This window comes from Trachypithecus francoisi, unplaced genomic scaffold (genome assembly GCF_009764315.1).
Source record: "Trachypithecus francoisi isolate TF-2019V2 unplaced genomic scaffold, Tfra_2.0 Lachesis_group15, whole genome shotgun sequence".
Classification (NCBI taxonomy): Eukaryota; Metazoa; Chordata; class Mammalia; order Primates; family Cercopithecidae; genus Trachypithecus; species Trachypithecus francoisi.
The window spans coordinates 56,739,326-56,758,394 of NW_022681460.1; the positions used below are offsets into that span (position 1 = coordinate 56,739,326).

The 19,069-nt window shown below is 46.7% G+C and overlaps 1 protein-coding gene across 4 annotated transcripts in view; it reads right to left on the minus strand.

Moving 5' to 3' along the window:
* Window positions 1–1,858: 1,858 nt before the first annotated feature.
* SYNJ2 (synaptojanin 2) overlaps window positions 1,859–19,069 on the minus strand; it is a 119,262-nt gene continuing 102,051 nt past the window's right edge. For 2 of the 4 annotated variants that reach the window (XM_033234944.1, XM_033234946.1), the window contains 7 exons: window positions 18,594–18,762; window positions 18,018–18,191; window positions 15,183–15,317; window positions 12,827–12,939; window positions 11,645–11,753; window positions 7,886–8,064; window positions 1,859–5,424 (listed from right to left, as the gene is read on the minus strand). In XM_033234944.1, the coding sequence (XP_033090835.1) occupies window positions 4,678–5,424; window positions 7,886–8,064; window positions 11,645–11,753; window positions 12,827–12,939; window positions 15,183–15,317; window positions 18,018–18,191; window positions 18,594–18,762 (1,626 nt within the window). In that variant the 3' untranslated portion in view covers window positions 1,859–4,677. Of the gene's footprint in view, window positions 5,425–6,996; window positions 7,147–7,885; window positions 8,065–11,644; window positions 11,754–12,826; window positions 12,940–15,182; window positions 15,318–18,017; window positions 18,192–18,593; window positions 18,763–19,069 lie in introns of all 4 variants that reach the window. The other 2 variants (XM_033234947.1, XM_033234945.1) reach the window with 2 other exon arrangements.

Sequence of the window (19,069 nt, forward strand, 5' to 3'; positions counted from 1 at the left end):
AGGATAGTGAAACTCCTCTGCGTGATACTGCAATGGTGGATCCATGTCATTATACACTTGTCCAAGCCCATAGAATGTGCAACACCAAAAGTGAACCCTAAACTATGGATTTGGGAGGATGATGTATCAGTGTAGTCAATTGACTGAAACAAATGCACCACTCTAGTGGGGGGAAGTCAGTAGAGGAGGCTGTGCATGTGTTGGGGTAGGGAGGATATGGAAACTCTACTTTTTGTGCAATTTTGCTGTGAACATAAAACAGCTCTGAAAATATATTTAAAAAATAGTTCAAAATTCTTTTTTGAGATGGAGTCTCGCTCTGTCACCCAGGCTGGAGTGCAGTCGCAGGATCTCAGCTCACTGCAAGCTCCGACCCCCAGGTTCACACCATTCTCCTGCCTCAGCCTCCCGAGTAGCTGGGAATACAGGCGCCCACCACCATGCTTGGCTAATTTTTTGTATTTTTAGTAGAGATGGGGTTTCATCATGTTAGCCAGGATGGTCTCGATCTCCTAACCTCGTGATCTGCCTGCCTCAGCCTCCCAAAATGCTGGGATTACAGGCGTGAGCCACCGCGCCTGGCCCAAATTCTTAATACTCTTCTCCCAAATCTTCCCTAACCCTCTGTTCACAATTACTCTCTCATTTATACTCATTTATTTATTCGAGACAGAGTCACACTCTGGCTGGAGTGCAGTGGCACAATCTCAGCTCACTGCAACCTCTGCCTCCTGGGTTCAAAGGGATTCTCTTGCCTCAGCCTCCTGAGTAGCTGGGATTACAGGTGTGTGCCACCTCTCCCAGCTAATTTTCGTATTTTTGTAGAGACAGGGTTTCACCATGTTGGCTAGGCTGGTCTCAAACACTCGGCCTCAGGTGATCCACCCACCTCGGCCTCCCAAAATGTTGAGATTACAGGCATACGCCACCATGCCCAGCCTCATTTGTACTCTTATTACCTCACTGAGATATAGGCAAACAATTTGCCTTGGATGAGGGTGCATTTTAAACCTATCTCCCCTACTCCCTTGGAAAGGAAGTTTCTGCAACTGGCTGTCAGATTTAGTGAATTCAATATGCCTCCTTACTGGTCAGAAAGGACTAGCCATATTTATTAGAGATTATATTCTTATTCCTGAAAATCATCAGAGAACATTTGTATTAATTAGCTTAGAGCAAACCTAGACAGAACTTGAAGAGTGTTTACTTCTGTCTCCTGCCTCTATGCTGTAATGGACTCAAGCTAGCAGTTCAGTTTTTGTAAGTTTGCTATAAAATCGAACAGAAAATGAATTCTAGCATCTCTCAAGTCTTGTAGATAACATAGCATAAAATTATTATATGTTATGGCAGTAGCCCTGCTAGCAGCGTTCAAGTCATAAATTCTTAACAAAATGATTACTTTTCTGTTTTTTGAACTTAATTTGATGGTTAAAAAAATGAACTGGTCAGGCACAGGGACTCATGCCTGTAATCCCAGCACTTGGGGAGGCCGAGGCAGGCGGATCACGAGGTCAGGAGTTTGAGACCAGCCTAGCCAGTATGGTGAAACCCCGTCTCTACTAAAAATACAAAAAATTAGCCAGGCATGGTGGGACATGCCTGTAATCCCAGCTACTAGGCAGACTGAGGCAGAAGAATTGCTTGAACCCGGGAGGCGGAGGTTGCAGTGAGCAAGATTGCACCACTGCACTCCAGCGTAGGAGACAGAGTGAGACTCTGTCTCAAAAAAAAAAACAACAAAAAACCCAAACTCAAGAGGAATAACTAATAACTAGTAATTGCATTTGATCCAGAACGGAAGGGTAGCCAAAGATATTCTAAGGTTCTCTTCATATCTGAAAAGAAATAAACCCAATTTAAAAAAAGACAAAAACATTTAATAGGTATTAAGTACAACTTCAGTACAAATTTTCACTTCAAAAAATATTACAGGATTTTATTAATCACTAGTCCCCCAATAGTCTTTGCAGCTTTCCTTCCCAATGAAATGACTTCATTATAAAGCAAACGCTTTGATACAGTACTTTGTTTATACTTACACACACATCAGACAGAATTTTATTATGTGCCTTGAACTTCAACAACTTTAAACTGTTACAGGAATTGCTTGAGCTGATGTCCTAATTCAATCATTAACCAAAACATATTTTAAGAATAGGCAAGAAATCTGAGAAGATGGTGATGTAAAAGGGACTAGGCTTGGGGTCAGAGAGACAATGGTGAGTTGTGAAGTACCTAAACCAGTCTGCGTGAACTGCACCACATTAGAAAACAGCAGGAACAAAATAAGCTACAAGGTTACAACAAGCAGCCCTGGATGGTAGCATCAAAGATGAAATATTTAAAAAACCACAGAATGACGTCCCCAAGATGGCAGCTGCTCATTGTCAAGATTATTTAATCAACTCTGCTGCTGACCTGGGAATCCTACCAGCTAGTAAGCATTGATTTTAAAAATAAATAAGGCAATTCCAATTGTCTTTTTTTTTTTTTTTTTTTAAAGAGAATTCGGTATGAGAACCATACCTACTACTAACTCCAAATCCAATCTATGTTGTTCACTAAATTTGACAGTCACGATCAAATAACATTTAACTCTTAAAATCCTTGTAACTTCTTTGTGATTCACCTCCCCAAGTCAACACAATTCTGTGTATTTTTACTTATGGTCAGACTCTGAAGAGCTACTTAGGAAATGAGCACCTATTTTAGCAGAAACTTTATTCTCTCTCCCATTTATGTGCTATCTGGAACAAGGAGAAAACCTAAAAATGCGATCTATTTCCAGCACTGCAAGCAACTTTGCAGGAGCTTACTTTTCCCCTGCTTCTTTGACTGGTTGTTACATTTATCTGTTTTCAAATTCACCTTCTTTTTGGTGAGAAAAGAGGTTATAGGGAAAAGAGCATTTGAATGAATTCTTCAATTTCATTTCATTTATGACTCTGCCTGTTAATAGCAATGTGTATCTTGGCAAATCAGCTTCTCCAAGCAACCCATCTTGCTCTCTCCCCCAAACTCTGTTAAGGACCATTCTGTTTATTTCTTGTGTTTGTTATGGAGGTAAAAGTCATATAAAGCACGTAACTGCCACTAAAGGAATCCTGATCACTTAAACATCGCCTTTTATGACTGGTCAACTATGCATCTTATCTGTCTAACTCTGTGGGTCACGGATTCCTTTTTCTTTTATCCTTTTCCAGGTATTAGTTTTCAGATGAAAAGAGATATGTGTTGTAACTTGTTTTTATGGCCAGATTTAAGTAATCTGCAATATATCTTGATAGTGACAATGAAAACTAATTCTGAAATTCCAGATGTCTAATTGGTAACAAGAGAGTGGCATAGCCCAGGCAAGATGATCCTTACCATCCTAGTGGTCAGTGTTTAGGAGAGACATTCCCCAGTCATGTGAGGGATGACACTTGATCACGGCTGTACAAGCCTCTGTACCAGGCTCCCAGATACGACAGGCGGTACAGTAAGATTTCACCAGTGAACTTCTTATTAAATAGCAAAAACACGGTATCTGCTCCAAATGGATTCTAGACCTTGTAACATTACTTTAAAAATGTAAAGCACTATGGTAATGTCTTTTTCAATTATTGAATAGGTGAGAAGTGCTATTGGAAACATGGGAAAAATGTATAGGCAAAAAATAAACCTAATAAACATATGGACAAGCAAACCCAGAAACACTGGCCTGGGGATTCTTATATGCAGGGACACATAGCACTTTCCATCCTGAAGCTCCAGCCGGACAGACAACGTTGAAACACTCTCCATTTTCTAACAATGAGAATCAATATCACGTGTCAGCACGAGTTTTCACACTGTGTGCTTTTATGTGGTATGCATGGAATATAAGTGGAAAAAAGGATCTGTCAGGTTTCATTTAATAAGGACTAGATGGTGGATAAAAATTGGTTTCAGTAGCACACCACGGCTCAGGATTATAGTAATTGAAAGGGGATGCAATGTCTAAGACACGGCACAGGAGCCTTCAGCTAGTTTAAAATAAGGTTAAGCTAATGATATATGCTTTAAAGGCAAAACGGTGTATGACCCCAGCTCCCCGGGGATTCACCCATCATCAAGGTTAATGCACATGTACACAGTTAAACACAAAGGCTCATGGGAATGTACTGTCTAGTCATTAGGTTGACTCTGATTTTTGTAACCTTGTTTAAGTGGGCCAGGACAGCTATTAATGGTCCCAATGACCTCTTTCTCTAATCCTTACTTTATACATCAACCTTCAGGTGGCTCCCCAGAATCTCATACCAAATCTGTAAAATACAAATAAAACAAAAGACAAATCCCCATGACGTACAACATGAACTGAACAACCATTTAAAAACTCAATGGGTGAGAACTTCTTGGGCCTCATCCGCTAGATTCCTTTCTTAAAATCCATACACCGAATTTAACAGGAAGGTTCCCACTCTTTGAAGAGGAAACTTCAGATGTACAAGTCTTGAGTGAAAGATATTTTGGTGGCTGACTAACCATCTTACTGAATAAGAGACATGATTTTTGTAAACGACACAAGAGTGACAGATGCACAAATGTTTTGGCCAGTGTGCCTTTAAATAGGTGTCTCTTCTGGTGGAGCGAGGCCTAGAGGGAGGAAGGTATGCATTCTACTGGAGGGCAGCCTTCAAAGCCGCTCAGTCATGTTTTTGCCAGTGGGTCAAACACCTGCAGTGCTGTCCTCTTGTCTTGGTCACTGATTGTCACCCAGTGACCCAAGGTTTTGTGTTCATGATCTAGTGGCAGCTCCGCCTTCACAGCTGAAGCGCCAGCTGACACTGGGTCTATGGGGTCCCTTTCAGGGCTCCTGGTCCCTGAGTCCAAAGGGTCTGAGCTCTTAGAAAGCCAAGCGTTATTCAACAGTTTAGGGTGGTGAAGTAGGTTCCAGAAGGGGTCCTGATAATCACCAAGAAGAGGGGCTGCCTCTGGCTTCATCGCTTTGGTGCCATCGCTGTCGGGGCTTGTAGCAGATGAAGTGCTGAGTAAGTCCCCTTGTGGGAGAATGGCGGCCACGGCAGGCGGGTGCCCAGATGGGCTGTTGCTGCTGTTGTAAGTGAGGCCCTGGAGGAGCTGGCTGTTGCTCTGCAGGACCTGCAGGTGGAAGGCTGCGGGGGCTGACTTCTTCCTCCTTGGGGGGACTTTGGGCACAAGAGATGGTGCCTCCAGAGGTGGCGGCACGGAGGCTCCTGCCACAGGAGGGGCTTCGTCTGACGCCAGCTTTCCATGGCTTGGCCTCTCTGCAGCTTTCCCAGGCTGAAATGTTCTTGGTTTGGGAACAGGAGGGACTTGAGGGACTGTCGCGAGAGGAGGGGCCTCAAGGCTTGTCTCCGGGGGTCCGATTGTAAAATGGACAGTCTGTTGCTCAAACTGTTCTTCCGGTGACAGGGGCTGAGAAAAGGTGGGACAAAGAGTGTAAATAAGAAGCCAATACCTGGGCAGCTGAGGATCAGAGAACACTGAGTGGTCAGCAGAGAACAGAGATGAGACCAAGCTGACATTCTAGCAAATTCGAGATTTGAGAATGTGTAGGGTACCAGAAATGTCACCAGGTAAGAAAAAGAAAAAGCACAGGAGAAACACACATGTATCAGGTCACACCAGCAGGTCCAATGAAAACGAGTGGAAATTTTAAAACCAGGGCCACAGTAAATAATCAGAGAAACTTCTTTGTCACTTTAGGAAATGGGGTTATGCTCTTCCTTTATTGAAAGCAAACCTCTCTTTGAAAACACTCTTTGAAGATGCAACCTGGGCTGATTCATGGTCTGTACCATCCTAGGGTGAAGTAACTTGTGTTACAACACTAAGCCGATTGAAGGACTAATGGATATACTTTCTCCTTGAATTTCTTTTTTTTTTTTTTTTTTGACAAGGAGTCTCGCTCTGTTCCCCAGGCTGGAGTGCAATGGTGCAATCTCAGCTCACTGCAACCTCTGCCTCCCAGGTTCAAGCGATTCTCCGGCCTCAGCCTCCTGAGTAGCTGGAATTACAGGTGCCCGCCACCATGCCTGGCTAATTTTTGTATTTTTAGTAGAGATGGGGTTTCACCATGTTGGTCAGGCTGGTCTTGAACTCCTGACCTCAAGTGATCTGCCTGCCTTAGCCTCCCAAAGTGCTGGGATTACAGGCGTGAGCCACTGTGCCTGGCTCCTTGAATCTTTTATACTTAAATATTGGTAAAGAATGGAAATCTTGACACTGCCTTGGTTCTCGTTCAAATCTATCACAAAGAAAACAACTGCACAGGCAAAATGAAGCTTTTGTACAGAAAAGGTGATCAGCAGACTAGTTAAACATTGGCGTTTCGGTGTTTCTTCAGGTTCTTTAGAAAACAAACTAAAAAAAAAGAAAGTCGCTTTTTCAACAGCCTTTTACTCTAACTCCTGTGCAGCAGGCTGGGAAAATGAATCCATTTCTGCTCCTGGCTTTTACAAGAAAAGACAAAGCAGGTGGTCCCCGACTTACAATGGTTCCACTGAGGATTTTCCACTTTACCCTAGTGTGCAAGTGCTAACGTTCCATAGAAAGCATACTTCGAATTTTGAAGTTTGATCTTTTCTTTTTATTATTATAAAATAAGTTGTGTTGAATTTTTTTTGTTTTTTTTTTTTGCCCAGCTGTAGGCTAATGTGTGTGTTCTGAAAATGTTCAAGGTCAGCGAGCTACGACATTTGGTAGGTGTATTAGATGCAGTTTTGACACGATATTTTTCAACTTACGATGGGTTTATTGGGACATCACCCCGTTTTAAGTCGAGGAGCATCTGAAGGGGGAAAAGGCGGAAGAAAAAGGTCCACTTTGTAAGGAGGCATGGACAAGGGATGGATGGCAATGAGCCAATGTGGGACAGAAGAGCAACCAGGAAATACAAAGCAAGCGCTGTCAAGAATGAAGCCGAGCCCCCCTCACACTCTCTAGGAGGGAAGCAGCATCGTGCTGTGATGACCAGGAAGGGATTACCGAGGGTCCGTTACTAGAACACTGAGATCAAACGGAAGATCCAGATGTGTCTACAGATGCCAGTCTTTGGGCTGCTACTGTCCTTACAAACTCATGTCTTTGAAGCAGTAAGCAAGGCTGAGAAGCTTGAGAGCGAGAGCAAAAAACAATCTGCAAGAAAAGTGGCAAGAAAAGCTGTGGAACCTCTCGTAGACTGAGGCCACACGAGAGCATGTGAACATGGCGAATCTGGGAATCGGTTACTGTTTTTCTAATGCCTTGAAACCATGTGCACACAACACAGACCACATGCAAATGGGCGGTACCAGAACACGTGGGGAAAAGCATCCCACCGTGGTTCCCTCTGGGGACTCAGAACACTTAGGAAGCATAATGCCTCCAAGCTGTTCTCGTCACACTGACAATCTGCGAGACAGTGGACTTCTCGTTCTTCTCAGCCAGAGCCAAGACACAGTAGGATATGAGGGAGGAAGCAGTTGTCAAACCTTTCACCAAAGACACGCCTGTGTCTAGGACTCATGAACACGAGGCTGTCCATAGGGAAATTCTTTTTTTTTTTTGAGATGGAGTCTCACTCTGTCGCCCAGGCTAGAATGCAGTGGCACGATCTTGGCTCATTGCAACTTCGGCCTCCTGGGTTCGAGTGATTCTCCTGTCTCAGCCTCCTGAGTAGCTGGGATTACAGGTGTGCGCCACCACACCCAGCTAATTTTTCTATTTTTAGTAGAGATGGGGTTTCACCATGTTGGTCAGGCTGGTCTCGAACTCCTGACCTCATAATCTGCTCACTTCAGCCTCCCAAAGTGCTGGGATTACAGGCCACAATTCTTATCTATCGAGACATGTGAGCAACTTAGGAGTAAGAGGTTTTATGTTACCAGGCTTTTACCTTTCCTGTCCTTCTCAAGGTTGGCTTCTTGATGGCAGGAACTCTGGGTGGGGGTCGACGGGGCAGGAGCAGGGGTGCCTGTGGGGTCTCTGGTTTGGCCGCCCCCGGTGTGGGCTCTGGTTCAGACGATGCTTCGGGGGCCCTCGGGGCCATGGCACTTGGGGCTTCTTCTGAGGTGCCTGAAACATTAAACCACATGGCTGAAGTGTAAAGGACAAGGCAATTCACTGCATGATTTCATCTTTAGACAGTCTACATCCTAAGGGTCATTTACTAATTCAATGTATTTCAGGAGTAACCAGCTAGGTTCAGCCCCAGCATTTTTTCTTTTTTCTTTTTTAAGATGGGCTCTCGCTCTGTCACCCAGGCTGGAGTGCAGTGGCATGATCATGGCTCACTGCAGTCTCAACCTCCCAGTCTCGAGCAATTCTCCCACTTCAGCCTCCCGAGTAGCTGGGATCACAGGTGAACACTGCCACGCCCAGCTAATTTTTAAAAATTTTTAGTAGAGATGAGGTCTCATTATGTTGCTGGAACTCCTGGGCTCACACAATCTACTTACCTCAGCCTCCTAAGTAGTTGGGACTACCGGTGGGAACCATCAAGCCCAGCTAATTTTATTTATTTTTTATTTTTTATTTTTATTTTTATTTATTTATTTTTTTTTGAGACGGAGTCTCACTCTGTCGCCCAGGCTGGAGTGCAGTGGCCGGATCTCAGCTCACTGCAAGCTCCGCCTCCCGGGTTTACGCCATTCTCCTGCCTCAGCCTCCCGAGTAGCTGGGACTACAGGCGCCCGCCACCTCGCCCGGCTAGTTTTTTGTATTTTTTAGTAGAGACGGGGTTTCACCGTGTTACCCAGGATGGTCTCGATCTCCTGACCTCGTGATCCGCCCGTCTCGGCCTCCCAAAGTGCTGGGATTACAGGCTTGAGCCACCGCGCCCGGCCAAGCCCAGCTAATTTTAAAATTTTTGTAGAGACAGGGTCTCATTATATTGCCCAGACTTGTCTCGAACTCCTGGACTCAAACAGTTCTCCCACCCTGGCCTCTCAAAATGCTGGGAATATAGGCGTGAGCCACTGCACCCAGCAGTCCCAGGTTTTCACGCTCACCTTCCTAGTCTGGATGAGGACCAGTGAGATCCTGAGATCATATGCAAAGTCTCACGTGTACTTACATTTCTCAGGGTAGATGATCCAAACATAAAAAAATCTCAATGGGGCCATGACCAAGAGAGTGTTAAGCTGGGACTCTAGGTAGACTTCAAACCTCTACTAACATCTACATCTCTAGCATTTTTTTTTTTAAACAGCTTTATTGTCATATAATTCACATACTGTGAAATTCACCCTTTCTAAGTGTACCATTCACTGGTTTTTAGTATATTCACAGAGTTGTGCCACCATCACACTATCTAACTCCAGAACATTTTCATCACACAAAAAAGAAGCCCCACACCCGTCAGCAGCCACTCCCCACACAGGCCTCCTTCCAGGCCCTGGAAAGCATGAAGAACTTTCTGACCCCATGAATTTGCCTGCTGTGGCCATTTCATAAAAAGGAGATGGTACACTATGTGGCCTTTTTTTCTTTCTTTCACATAGCATAATCTCTTCAAGGTCCACCCATGAGGTAGTAGGTATCAGGCCCCATTCTTTTTTTTTTTTGAGACGGAGTCTCACTCTGTCGCCCAGGCTGGAGTGCAGTGGCGCAATCTCAGCTCACTACAAGCTCCGCCTCCTGGGTTCACGCCATTCTCCTGCCTCAGCCTCCCGAGTAGCTGGGACTACAGGCGTCTGCCACCACGCCCGGCTAATTTTTTTTGTATTTTTGGTAGAGACGGGATTTCACCGTGTTAGCCAGGATGGTCTCAATCTCCTGACCTCGTGATGCGACCGCCTCGGCCTCCCAAAGTGCTGGGATTACAGGCGTGAACCTCTGCGCCTAGCCCCATTCCTTTTTTTGATCGCTGAACAATATTCCATTGAATGGATGGACCACATTTTGTTTATCCATTTATCAGCTGATGGACACTTGGGTTGCTATATTCATAGTTTTAGTTATTTTCCTTTTCTTTTCCTTTTTTTTTTCTTTTTTGAGACAGAGTTTCGCTCTGGCGCCCAGGCTGCAGTGCAATGGGGTGATCTCGGCGCACTGCAAGCTCTGCCTCCCGGGTTCTCACCATTCTCCTGCCTCCTGAGTAGCTGGGACTACAGGCGCCCGCCACCACGCCTGGCTAATTTTTTGTATTTTTAATAGAGACAGGGTTTCACCATGTTAGCCAGGATGGTCTCGATCTCCTGACCTCGTGATTCGCCCACCTCGGCCTCCCAAAGTGCTGGGATTACAGGCGTGAGCCACCATGCCCAGACTAGTTTTAGTTGTTTTTCTAAAATAAAAAAAAGAAGCCATTTGTGGCAGTATCATTCTACAACAGTAGTTCTCAACCTTTTAACTCATGCTCCCTTAAATATTATTTGAGAATTCCAAAGAAGTTAAACATGCTGACTAAAAGCAAATGAGGCAATGGTGATTGCTTACACCTTTTCAAAGGGCACAGTCAGCCGGGCATGGTGGCTCAGACCTGTAATCCCAGCACTTTGGGAGGCCAAGGTGGGTGAATCATCTGAGGTGGGGAGTTCAAGACCAGCCTGGTCAACATGGTGAAACCATGTTTCTACTGAAAATACAAAAATTGGTTCGGCATGGTGGTGCGCGCCTGTAGTCCCAGCTACTCAGGAGGCTGAGGCAGGAGAATTGCTTGAACCTGGGAGGCAGAGGTTGCAGTGACCTGGGATTGAGCCACTGCACTCCAGCCCAGGTGAAAGCGTGAAACTCAGTCTCAAAAACAAAACAAAACAAAAAAACCCCACAAAAAGGGCACACTCTCCTCTTACCAAAGGAGATTCTGGAACAAACCCAAGGCCAAAACTGAAAGTGTAAATTACCGGTGATTATGAATGAAGCTGGGGAGAGCTCAAGTTGACTAACATGGTTTAAGTAACAGCAACAAAAAACAGTGTGGTGGGAAAGAGGTCCCTGCCTGACACTAAAAACTTTATTTCCACTTGCCAGTGACTTAAAAGGTAGATTTTGTGCCTGAAATTAGGACAAACGCCATAACTGTTTTTTTTTTTTTTTCTGAGGCAGAGTCTCGCTCTGTCACCCAGCCTGGAGTGCAGTGGCCGGATCTTGGCTCACTGCAAGCTCTGCCTCCTGGGTTCCCACCATTCTCCTGCCTCAGCCTCCCGAGTAGCTGGGACTACAGGCACCCGCCACCTCGCCCGGCTAGTTTTTTGTATTTTTTTTAGTAGAGACGGGGTTTCACCGTGTTAGCCAGAATGGTCTTGATCTCCTGACCTCGTGATCCGCCCGTCTCGGCCTCCCAAAGTGCTGGGATTACAGGCTTGAGCCACCGCGCCCGGCCGTCTCTGTTCTATAAAGCTGGCAGAATGACTTCGTGCCGGCAGCATTCACCTTTTTAAAAACTCATTTTGGTTTATTTCAGTCTCTCCTTTAGATGCTGCTTAATAGCCCTGGGATGATTTTTATATACATACTGAATTTTGAAAATGCAATTTTAAATGGACAATCAAACTTAGTATAGATTTATATAAAATGTTGCTAAAGGATGCTTTCATTTAAGATTGCCTCCAGAAGAATAAAAAGAGTTATTTTTGTTTCTAGACCATTTTTAGTGGGGAGATGAAAAGAAAAGAAGAATCGGTTTTTCCCCTGCCCCCAGGAGAGCACCTACCTCCTCTGGCTTCCAGGAGACACCGGATTGCTGCTTCTGCCTCCTGGGCATTGGTGGTTTTGATCTGCTTGACATTATAAGGTTTACTTATTCCAGTCCGAGCCTTGGGCTTGAGGACAGAATGAGGAAGAGCAGAGTATTAGCACAGGCAGGAAGACCGCCTCATGGAACGTATTTGCTACCTATGCGTCTGCGCAGGGCTCCACCAGACGATGCTGACCATACAAACTCCAGCCTCCACCACACCCTGAAATCCTCTCTTCCCCGGAGCACTCTCTTTCCAAGAGTGTCACGTGACTTAGACCTGATGACCCTGGTCTCCAAAGCCGGGTGGTTATACAGAATTTTGTGTATGGACAGACCATCTTCTATCTTTATTTCAATAACCAGGTGAAAGTCAGAAAGCAAAACAAAGGCCACTCTTTCCACGGTCCGGCTGAGTTATTAAAATAGCTTCTAGATATGTATTTCCTTAAACGTGTTTTTTCTACTTCTTCATCCAGCATCTGGTGTGCCTTAATGACCTATTTTCACTACTGTAAACCACTGGCCTCCAGTCACCCCCCCACCTGCTGGGGCTGCACAAGCACCTGACCAGGTCCAGCACCCCAGAGGCATCCCAGTCACAGCAGTTTCCCCCCAGCACCCGGCTTCCCCTCTACTCCCCCGCCTTCACCTGCTCTCTTCCCCAGCAGCTCATGGGACCCTCCAGAACCCTGCACCTCCACAGTCCTCTATGGCTGTTACTCTTCCTAGTGTTTTCCCCAACTTCATTATTTACGTCTCCTTTTAGCCTCTTCTCTCAACCAACTTGACTCCAGAATGATCATCATTTTCCCAGGATGACGACCTGAATTTCTCCCATTTTCCCTTCTACCAAGCAATGCTCTGTCCATACACCAAGGGCAGAGGCAAGAATGGGAAGAGAGAGAAATGGATGAGTCTAGAAACCAGGGATATTTGGGATTTTTCATCAACAGTGATTTTCTCTAGAACACTACATAACAACCATTTAAAAGCCCTACGGAGGACCTGTGAGGAAGGGTCATGGGGTTTGGAGATGAGACGGTGAGCAGGTAGCGGGTTAAAGACACATAAATCTATATATTCATTGAGAAGAGAGATCTCACACTATCCTGGGGACAAAACCCGTAGGTTTGAAATGTATGCAGAAGAACTCACTGGTTGCTGAGGTGCTCCTGGCAGAAGTCTTGCGGTCTGCAAAATTGAGTACTGCCCACGGGTGCCGGAGGAGATGGACGCATCTGAAGCCGACTTTTTCACCATTAAACCGGCTGTAAAAACCAATGAGGGCAGAGTCTCAATCTCAGTGAAGGCACAACTTTCCAGTCAGCTGCCAGGAGCCCGACTAGATGAGGCGGATGTCCCAGCAGACCACAGACAGGGTGAGGTCCGAATACTCACTCGGCACTTAGGGTGAGAAACTCTCTAAGTGAGAAACTCTCTATGGAGTTTCTCACTTGATTCTACCAGTGTGTGCCTATTGATGTAGATGATCTGGAGAAGCATTACTAGAATGCAAACTTTAACATCCTGGGGATTCAGATCTGATACAAAAACCAATCGATTTGAAATGGTTCCAAACACGGTTACTAGGACCAGAGTTTTAAAATATTTTGTGGGGGAAAAATATTTCAAAAACCCCAGCCTGGGCAACATGGTGAAACTGTCTCTACAAAATAAATAAATAAATGAATAAAAATAGCCAAGCCTGATGGCATGCGCCTGTAGTCCTAGCTACTTGGCAGGCTGAGGCAGGATGACTGCTTGAGGCAGAGAGGTCAAGGCTTCAGTGAGCTGTGAGATCACACCACTGCACTCCAGCCCGGGGGACGGAATGAGCTTATCTCAAAAAAAAAAAAAAAAAAAAAAAAAAATTGCAAAACAGGGGAATAAACTGTTAAAATGTAATTGCAGCCATTAACAAATCATGTTTTAGAACACTTAATGACACAGAAAATATAACCCCATTAAATAAAAGACAACCGACCAGAGAAAATGGGTATTAATTTTTTTTTTTCTTTTTTTTGAGATGGAGTCTCGCTCTATCGCCCAGGCTGGAGTGCAGTGGTACGATCTCAGCTCACTGCAAGCTCCGCCTCCTGGGTTCACGCCATTCTTCTGCCTCAGCCTCCCGAGCAGCTGGGATTACAGGCGCCCACAACCACGCCTGGCTAATTTTGTGTATTTTTAGTAGAGACGGGGTTTCACCGGGTTAGCCAGGATGGTCTTGATCTCCTGATCTCATGATCCGCCCGCCTCGGCCTCCCAAAGTGTTGGGATTACAGGCGTGAGCCACCGCGCCTGGCCAATTTTGTTTAAAAAAAAAAAAAAAGCCGGGCGCGGTGGCTCAAGCCTGTAATCCCAGCACTTTGGAGGCCGAGACGGGCGGATCACGAGGTCAGGAGATCGAGACCATCCTGGCTAATACGGTGAAACCCCGTCTCTACTAAAAATACAAAAAACTAGCCGGGCGACGAGGCGGGCGCCTGTAGTCCCAGCTACTCGGAGGCTGAGGCAGGAGAATGGCGTGAACCCGCGAGGCGAAGCTTGCAGTGAGCTGAGAGCCGGCCACTGCACTCCAGCCCGGGCGGCAGAGCAAGACCCGTCTCAAAAAAAAAAAAAAAAAAAAAAAAAAAAAAAAAAAGTATGTTGCTACAGATATATGTAACTGGAAAAAGAAGTCTTTTGTAACAACTATTCTCTGTAGGTCATCAAGTGAATTTTAAAATGTTGTTCTTCTTTGTAATTATCTCTAAAATTTCTGCAATAATACATGACTTATACATTTTATTTTTAGGTTATTTTTATTTTATATCTGGGCTTGTTGCTTGCCATTGGTTACTGCTGTGACGTCAGCCACAATAAGCCCAATTCTGAAGTAACGGCTTAGGAAGATCTAAGTCTGATCATGACATTTTTGGGGAGGGAGAAGTAAACAGTGGTGGTAAAATGGAAGTGGATCAAAAGCACATCACAGCTTTGCTTTCAGGTTATCAGGGAGGCCTGAATGGGCAAAGCATTGTTCGAGGAACCAGAAGAAAATGCTTCTAGAACCAGGCTAAGGGGGAACTTGTTCTGAGCCCAGGAAACAGGAGGCCTGGAAGCGCAGAGGGGTGACCGGGTCACCTCCAGGCGGGGAGCTGGGTTTACCAGATTCCTCATAAGTAGAGGGAGGACTGCTGTCTGACTGCGAAGCTCACATCCCTCCCACAGCTGCTGCCCCCCATTCTGCATCCTCTAAAGCTGCCGAGGGAGAGCAGCTTGAAGCAGAAGCACAGCTCCAGGGTGAAGAGCAGCTTTGCGAAGGAGCCATTTAATTTGCCATGAGAAACACAACCAGCCCTGACGTCAAACATGTACTGAATTTATAACAAAAAGGAGCCCGAGGAGGAGGAGGTCCTGTGGGGACCCGAAGGCGGGGGAGAAGTGGATTCTGAGCGGTGTTTTCAGTAGCAGGGAACGAGCAGTTATTCCCGGCAGGCATCCAGGGAGCTGAAAGCAAGCAGAGTCTTACTTGGAGGGGGGGGTCTCTGCGGGGGGTGAGGTGGCCGAGGCCGGTTGGGGACCGACAGAGACCTGCTCGGAGAACGGTGGCGGAACTCCCCGACGCCTTCCAGCTCCTGCTTGAGCTCCACCAGGTCCGCGTCATCTGAAGGACATGGCGGGGTGTGAGTACAACGGTCTGTTCCACATGTGAGCGTGTCAGACACAGGTCTGAGCACAGGAGGCTGACTGTGCAGGGGGACCTGCTGCAGGACGGCTGAAGGCTCTGTCCAGAAACGGGCACCCTTGTCTGCTGGCAAGGGGTGGGGGCGGGGAGGGCACCCAGTGCCTGCTTGGAACATGCAGTGAACCATGGACAATGTGTGTTTCTCAGACTTGAGACATTGAGCTCTTTGAAAGCGTGTTTTCTTGTGAAATAACAAGACTTGCGCAGAGTGGAGGAGACAGTTGCAAACCACAGCCCCTGAAGAGTCACCTAACCATGGGAAGACATTTTCAATTCCTCACTCTAGAATACCGGCTGAGGAAGCTGAGGGTGTTCTCCCTGCTCTGGCAGCAGAGCAGCCTGGCATGCAATGGCCAGTGCCTAGGACCAGGAATCTTGCTCACTCATCAAATCCCAAACCCTGTGGGCCCATGGCCGGCCACTCCCAAGGTTCTGCTATCTTGATCTGCCCTGCACGCACCTTCCAAGAGGCTGAGGGGTCTTGAGAAGGCACAGCTCCTGCTTCATTACAGATCAAATCAGCAGCCCTAGGGCTCCCCCAAAGCATGGGCCTTTCCATTTTACTTTGACTCGGACACCCCACTCCTTGTATCCAGCAGCTCCACCCCATGTGTCCTGGAGACTGGAACTGGGGAAAGGCAGGATTTCTCCTACAAATGGGAATTACTGAACACTCCACAGCATCAAGGGAAGACCCTCTCAATGCCCACCAGGTAGCAAAGCCGCCCACGTGTCCTGGGTTGCTCTATTAGTTTCTTCATGTAAAGGACTATCTGTGCTCACACCTGCACTGGCTCCAGAGGCTGCCTGCATGACGGTCACTCCTGAGAAAAAGGTCCTTCTTATGGGAAGAACACATCCCTCCAGCCACTTCAGTTCCAGGGCAGAAGCCCGTGGCAGGAGCAACGTAAAGAACCACTGCGATGCTCTGGCGAAGGCTGCTGATTCCGTTTTGGGCAGAAGTCCCCAAACCTGGCTGTGCGTCCAAACCACCTGGAAAGCCTGGTGAAATGCCAGGCTTCCAGGGTCCCACCCCACTCCTGCCAAATCCATAAGTTTAAAATCTCTCTGGCAGGGCTCAAAAATCCGTAAGTTTAAAAGCTCCTGATGGTTCGGTATAGGCAAGTTATTGATCAGTGTGGGGACCAGCATACGGTCAAAGGGGCTTGGAGGTCTTCACACCTCTCCTGGCAAAGTACCCTCCCTAAGCTGTACCTTAATCCACTTTCAGCCCTGTTCTCTGCTCTCAGCTCCAGCTCAAGGGGCCCAATGCATGGCTAAGCTCCTGCACCTGCTGGTTAGAGCTGTCCTCCAACTCGGGGCTCAGTGACTGACAGCTAGAGGCATGCCTGGCTATGAATGGAACAGCATCAACATAGCTGACACTGAAATATGAACTACCCGACCTGCCAGCCATGTAACATTAGTGGGCTTTAAAAGTTACTCAGAACAGTTATTGGCCAGGTGCAGTGGCTCAGGCCTGTAATACCAGCACTTTGGGAGGCCCAGGTAGGAGGGTCACTTGAGCCCAGGAGTTTGAGACCAGCTTGGGCAACATAATGACACCCCATCTCTACAAAAAATGCAAAAAAATTATCTGGACATGGTGGTGCATCCCTGTAGTCCCAGCCACTTGGGAGGCTGAGGTGAGAGGATCGCTTGAGCCTGGGAGGTGGAGGTTGCAGTGAGCTGAGATCGTATCACTGTGCTCCAGCCTGGGAGACAGAGTGAGACACTGTCTCAAAAAAAAAAAAAAAAAAGGAAAAGAAAAAAATTATATTGTTTAATCTAGGGGTGTGTGGTTCAATTAATGTGACCTTTCAGGCCCTCTCAAGTCTAAAATGATACAATGATGTGACCATATAACATGACTGTATAACAATATGATATTATATGAATGTGACCATATGCCAGCAACTCAGGACATAGATATGGAATATGTCTCTACTGGGATTGAATCAGAAGTTTTTTGTTGTTGTTGTTTTGAGAAGGAGTCTCACTTTGTCACCCAAGCTGGAGTGCAATGGGACGATCTTGGCTCATTGCAACCTCTGCCTCCCTGGTTCAAGCGATTCTCCTGCCTCAGCCTCCTGAGTAGCTGGGATTACAGGCATGCGCGCCACCATGCCCTGCTAATTTTTTAAAAATATTTTTAGTAGAGACAGGGTTTCATCATGTTGGCCAGGTTGGTCTTGAACTCCTGATCTCAAGCGATCCGCCTATCTCGGCCTCCCAAAGTGCTGGGATTACAGGCGTGAGCCACTGCACCTGGCCGAATCAGAAGAATTTTGTTGAGGGCAGGAAATAATCACAAATATAAAACCAGTTCAGAACCGTGGCCATTTGAATATCCAGAGGAAACAGGAATTATCTTGAATCTGGTGTGTTATGGGGGTAAAAGTTATTGTAAAAAAAATAAACTAGAGGAAATCAGGGTGTTGGAGCTGGCTACCTCTGCAGGGCTCAGTCCCTACCCCTCGCTTGGCCTGCCTGGTTTAGGTATCTCCTGGGACCTGCATACTTGATATCACATAGTGCCAGAGTGCCAAGAGAAAAAGAGAGGTCTGTCCTGAGCTGACTCCGTGGCAGAGGCTCCTGAGAAAAGAAGGGTCAGGCTACCTTTGTACGTTGGATGCTGCTTCTTTTTGGTGAGAGCAGGTGACTTGCTAGGAGGAGCCAGTGCTGTGGGGCCAGCGACATCAGAGAGGTCGTCTCCTCCAAGTTCACTGTCGGAGACTCCAGGCTGACTGAGTTCATCCACCAAGTAGTCTTCATCATCTTCAAGAATATCCCCTGGGAGAAGGAAATGAATCACAGTTTGGGTGAAAACAATGAGGGTGAAAGGCTCGGTCTTTCATCACTGGGACTGGTTCAGCTCCTGTCAGGACACCTGCACCCTGCCACGCAGCCCAGGGCCAGGGCGCCAGCAGGGATGGTACTCCAGCTCCTTTGGTATGCCCACAGCCCTGACATCCTCAAAGCCAAGTTTGTAGCCTAAGTTTAGACGCCTCCGGTCCCAGGTAGCACGGCATGCATCGTCCACACATACAAACATGCTCATCACATGGGACAGATGGCTTGCCCTGCAGGCGTCCTCTGTCACTTCTGCAAGGGAGGCTTTAGAAGGTATCCTTAAAAGCTCAGGCCTGTTGCTTGAAGAATGGCTTGCCTGTCCTTCCCTGCAGGGTCACTAACCTTCTGATTCATAGTCCAAACTTGTGAAGTCAAAGTTTTCCTCCAGCAAACAGGAGTTGGCAGTGGGAGACACGGGGGCCATGCTGTCTCGTTTCCGAATGATCTCCTCTCGCAAACCTTTCAGCCAGTCCTTCGTCTTCGGTCTAATCTTCACTGCTCTGCCTTTCACCTGGGAGGGCAGAGCGGCCACCCAGGAATAAATAAAAATCATGACCACTCCTGCTGATCACACAATGCTTCGCACTAAAACCCACACACCTGCAATGAGGCCAATCTTCACGTCTGGCCGTGAAAAACCAAGGATCCAGACCTCAGGCAGGCTCAGCATAGCTCTCATACATCTGGTTGAAAAAAAAATTGAACTGGGCCGGGTGCAGTGGCTCACACCTGTAATCCCAGCATTCTGAGAGGCCGAAGCAGGTGGATCCCTTGAGGTCAGGAGTTTGAGACCAGCCTGACCAACACGGTGAAACCCT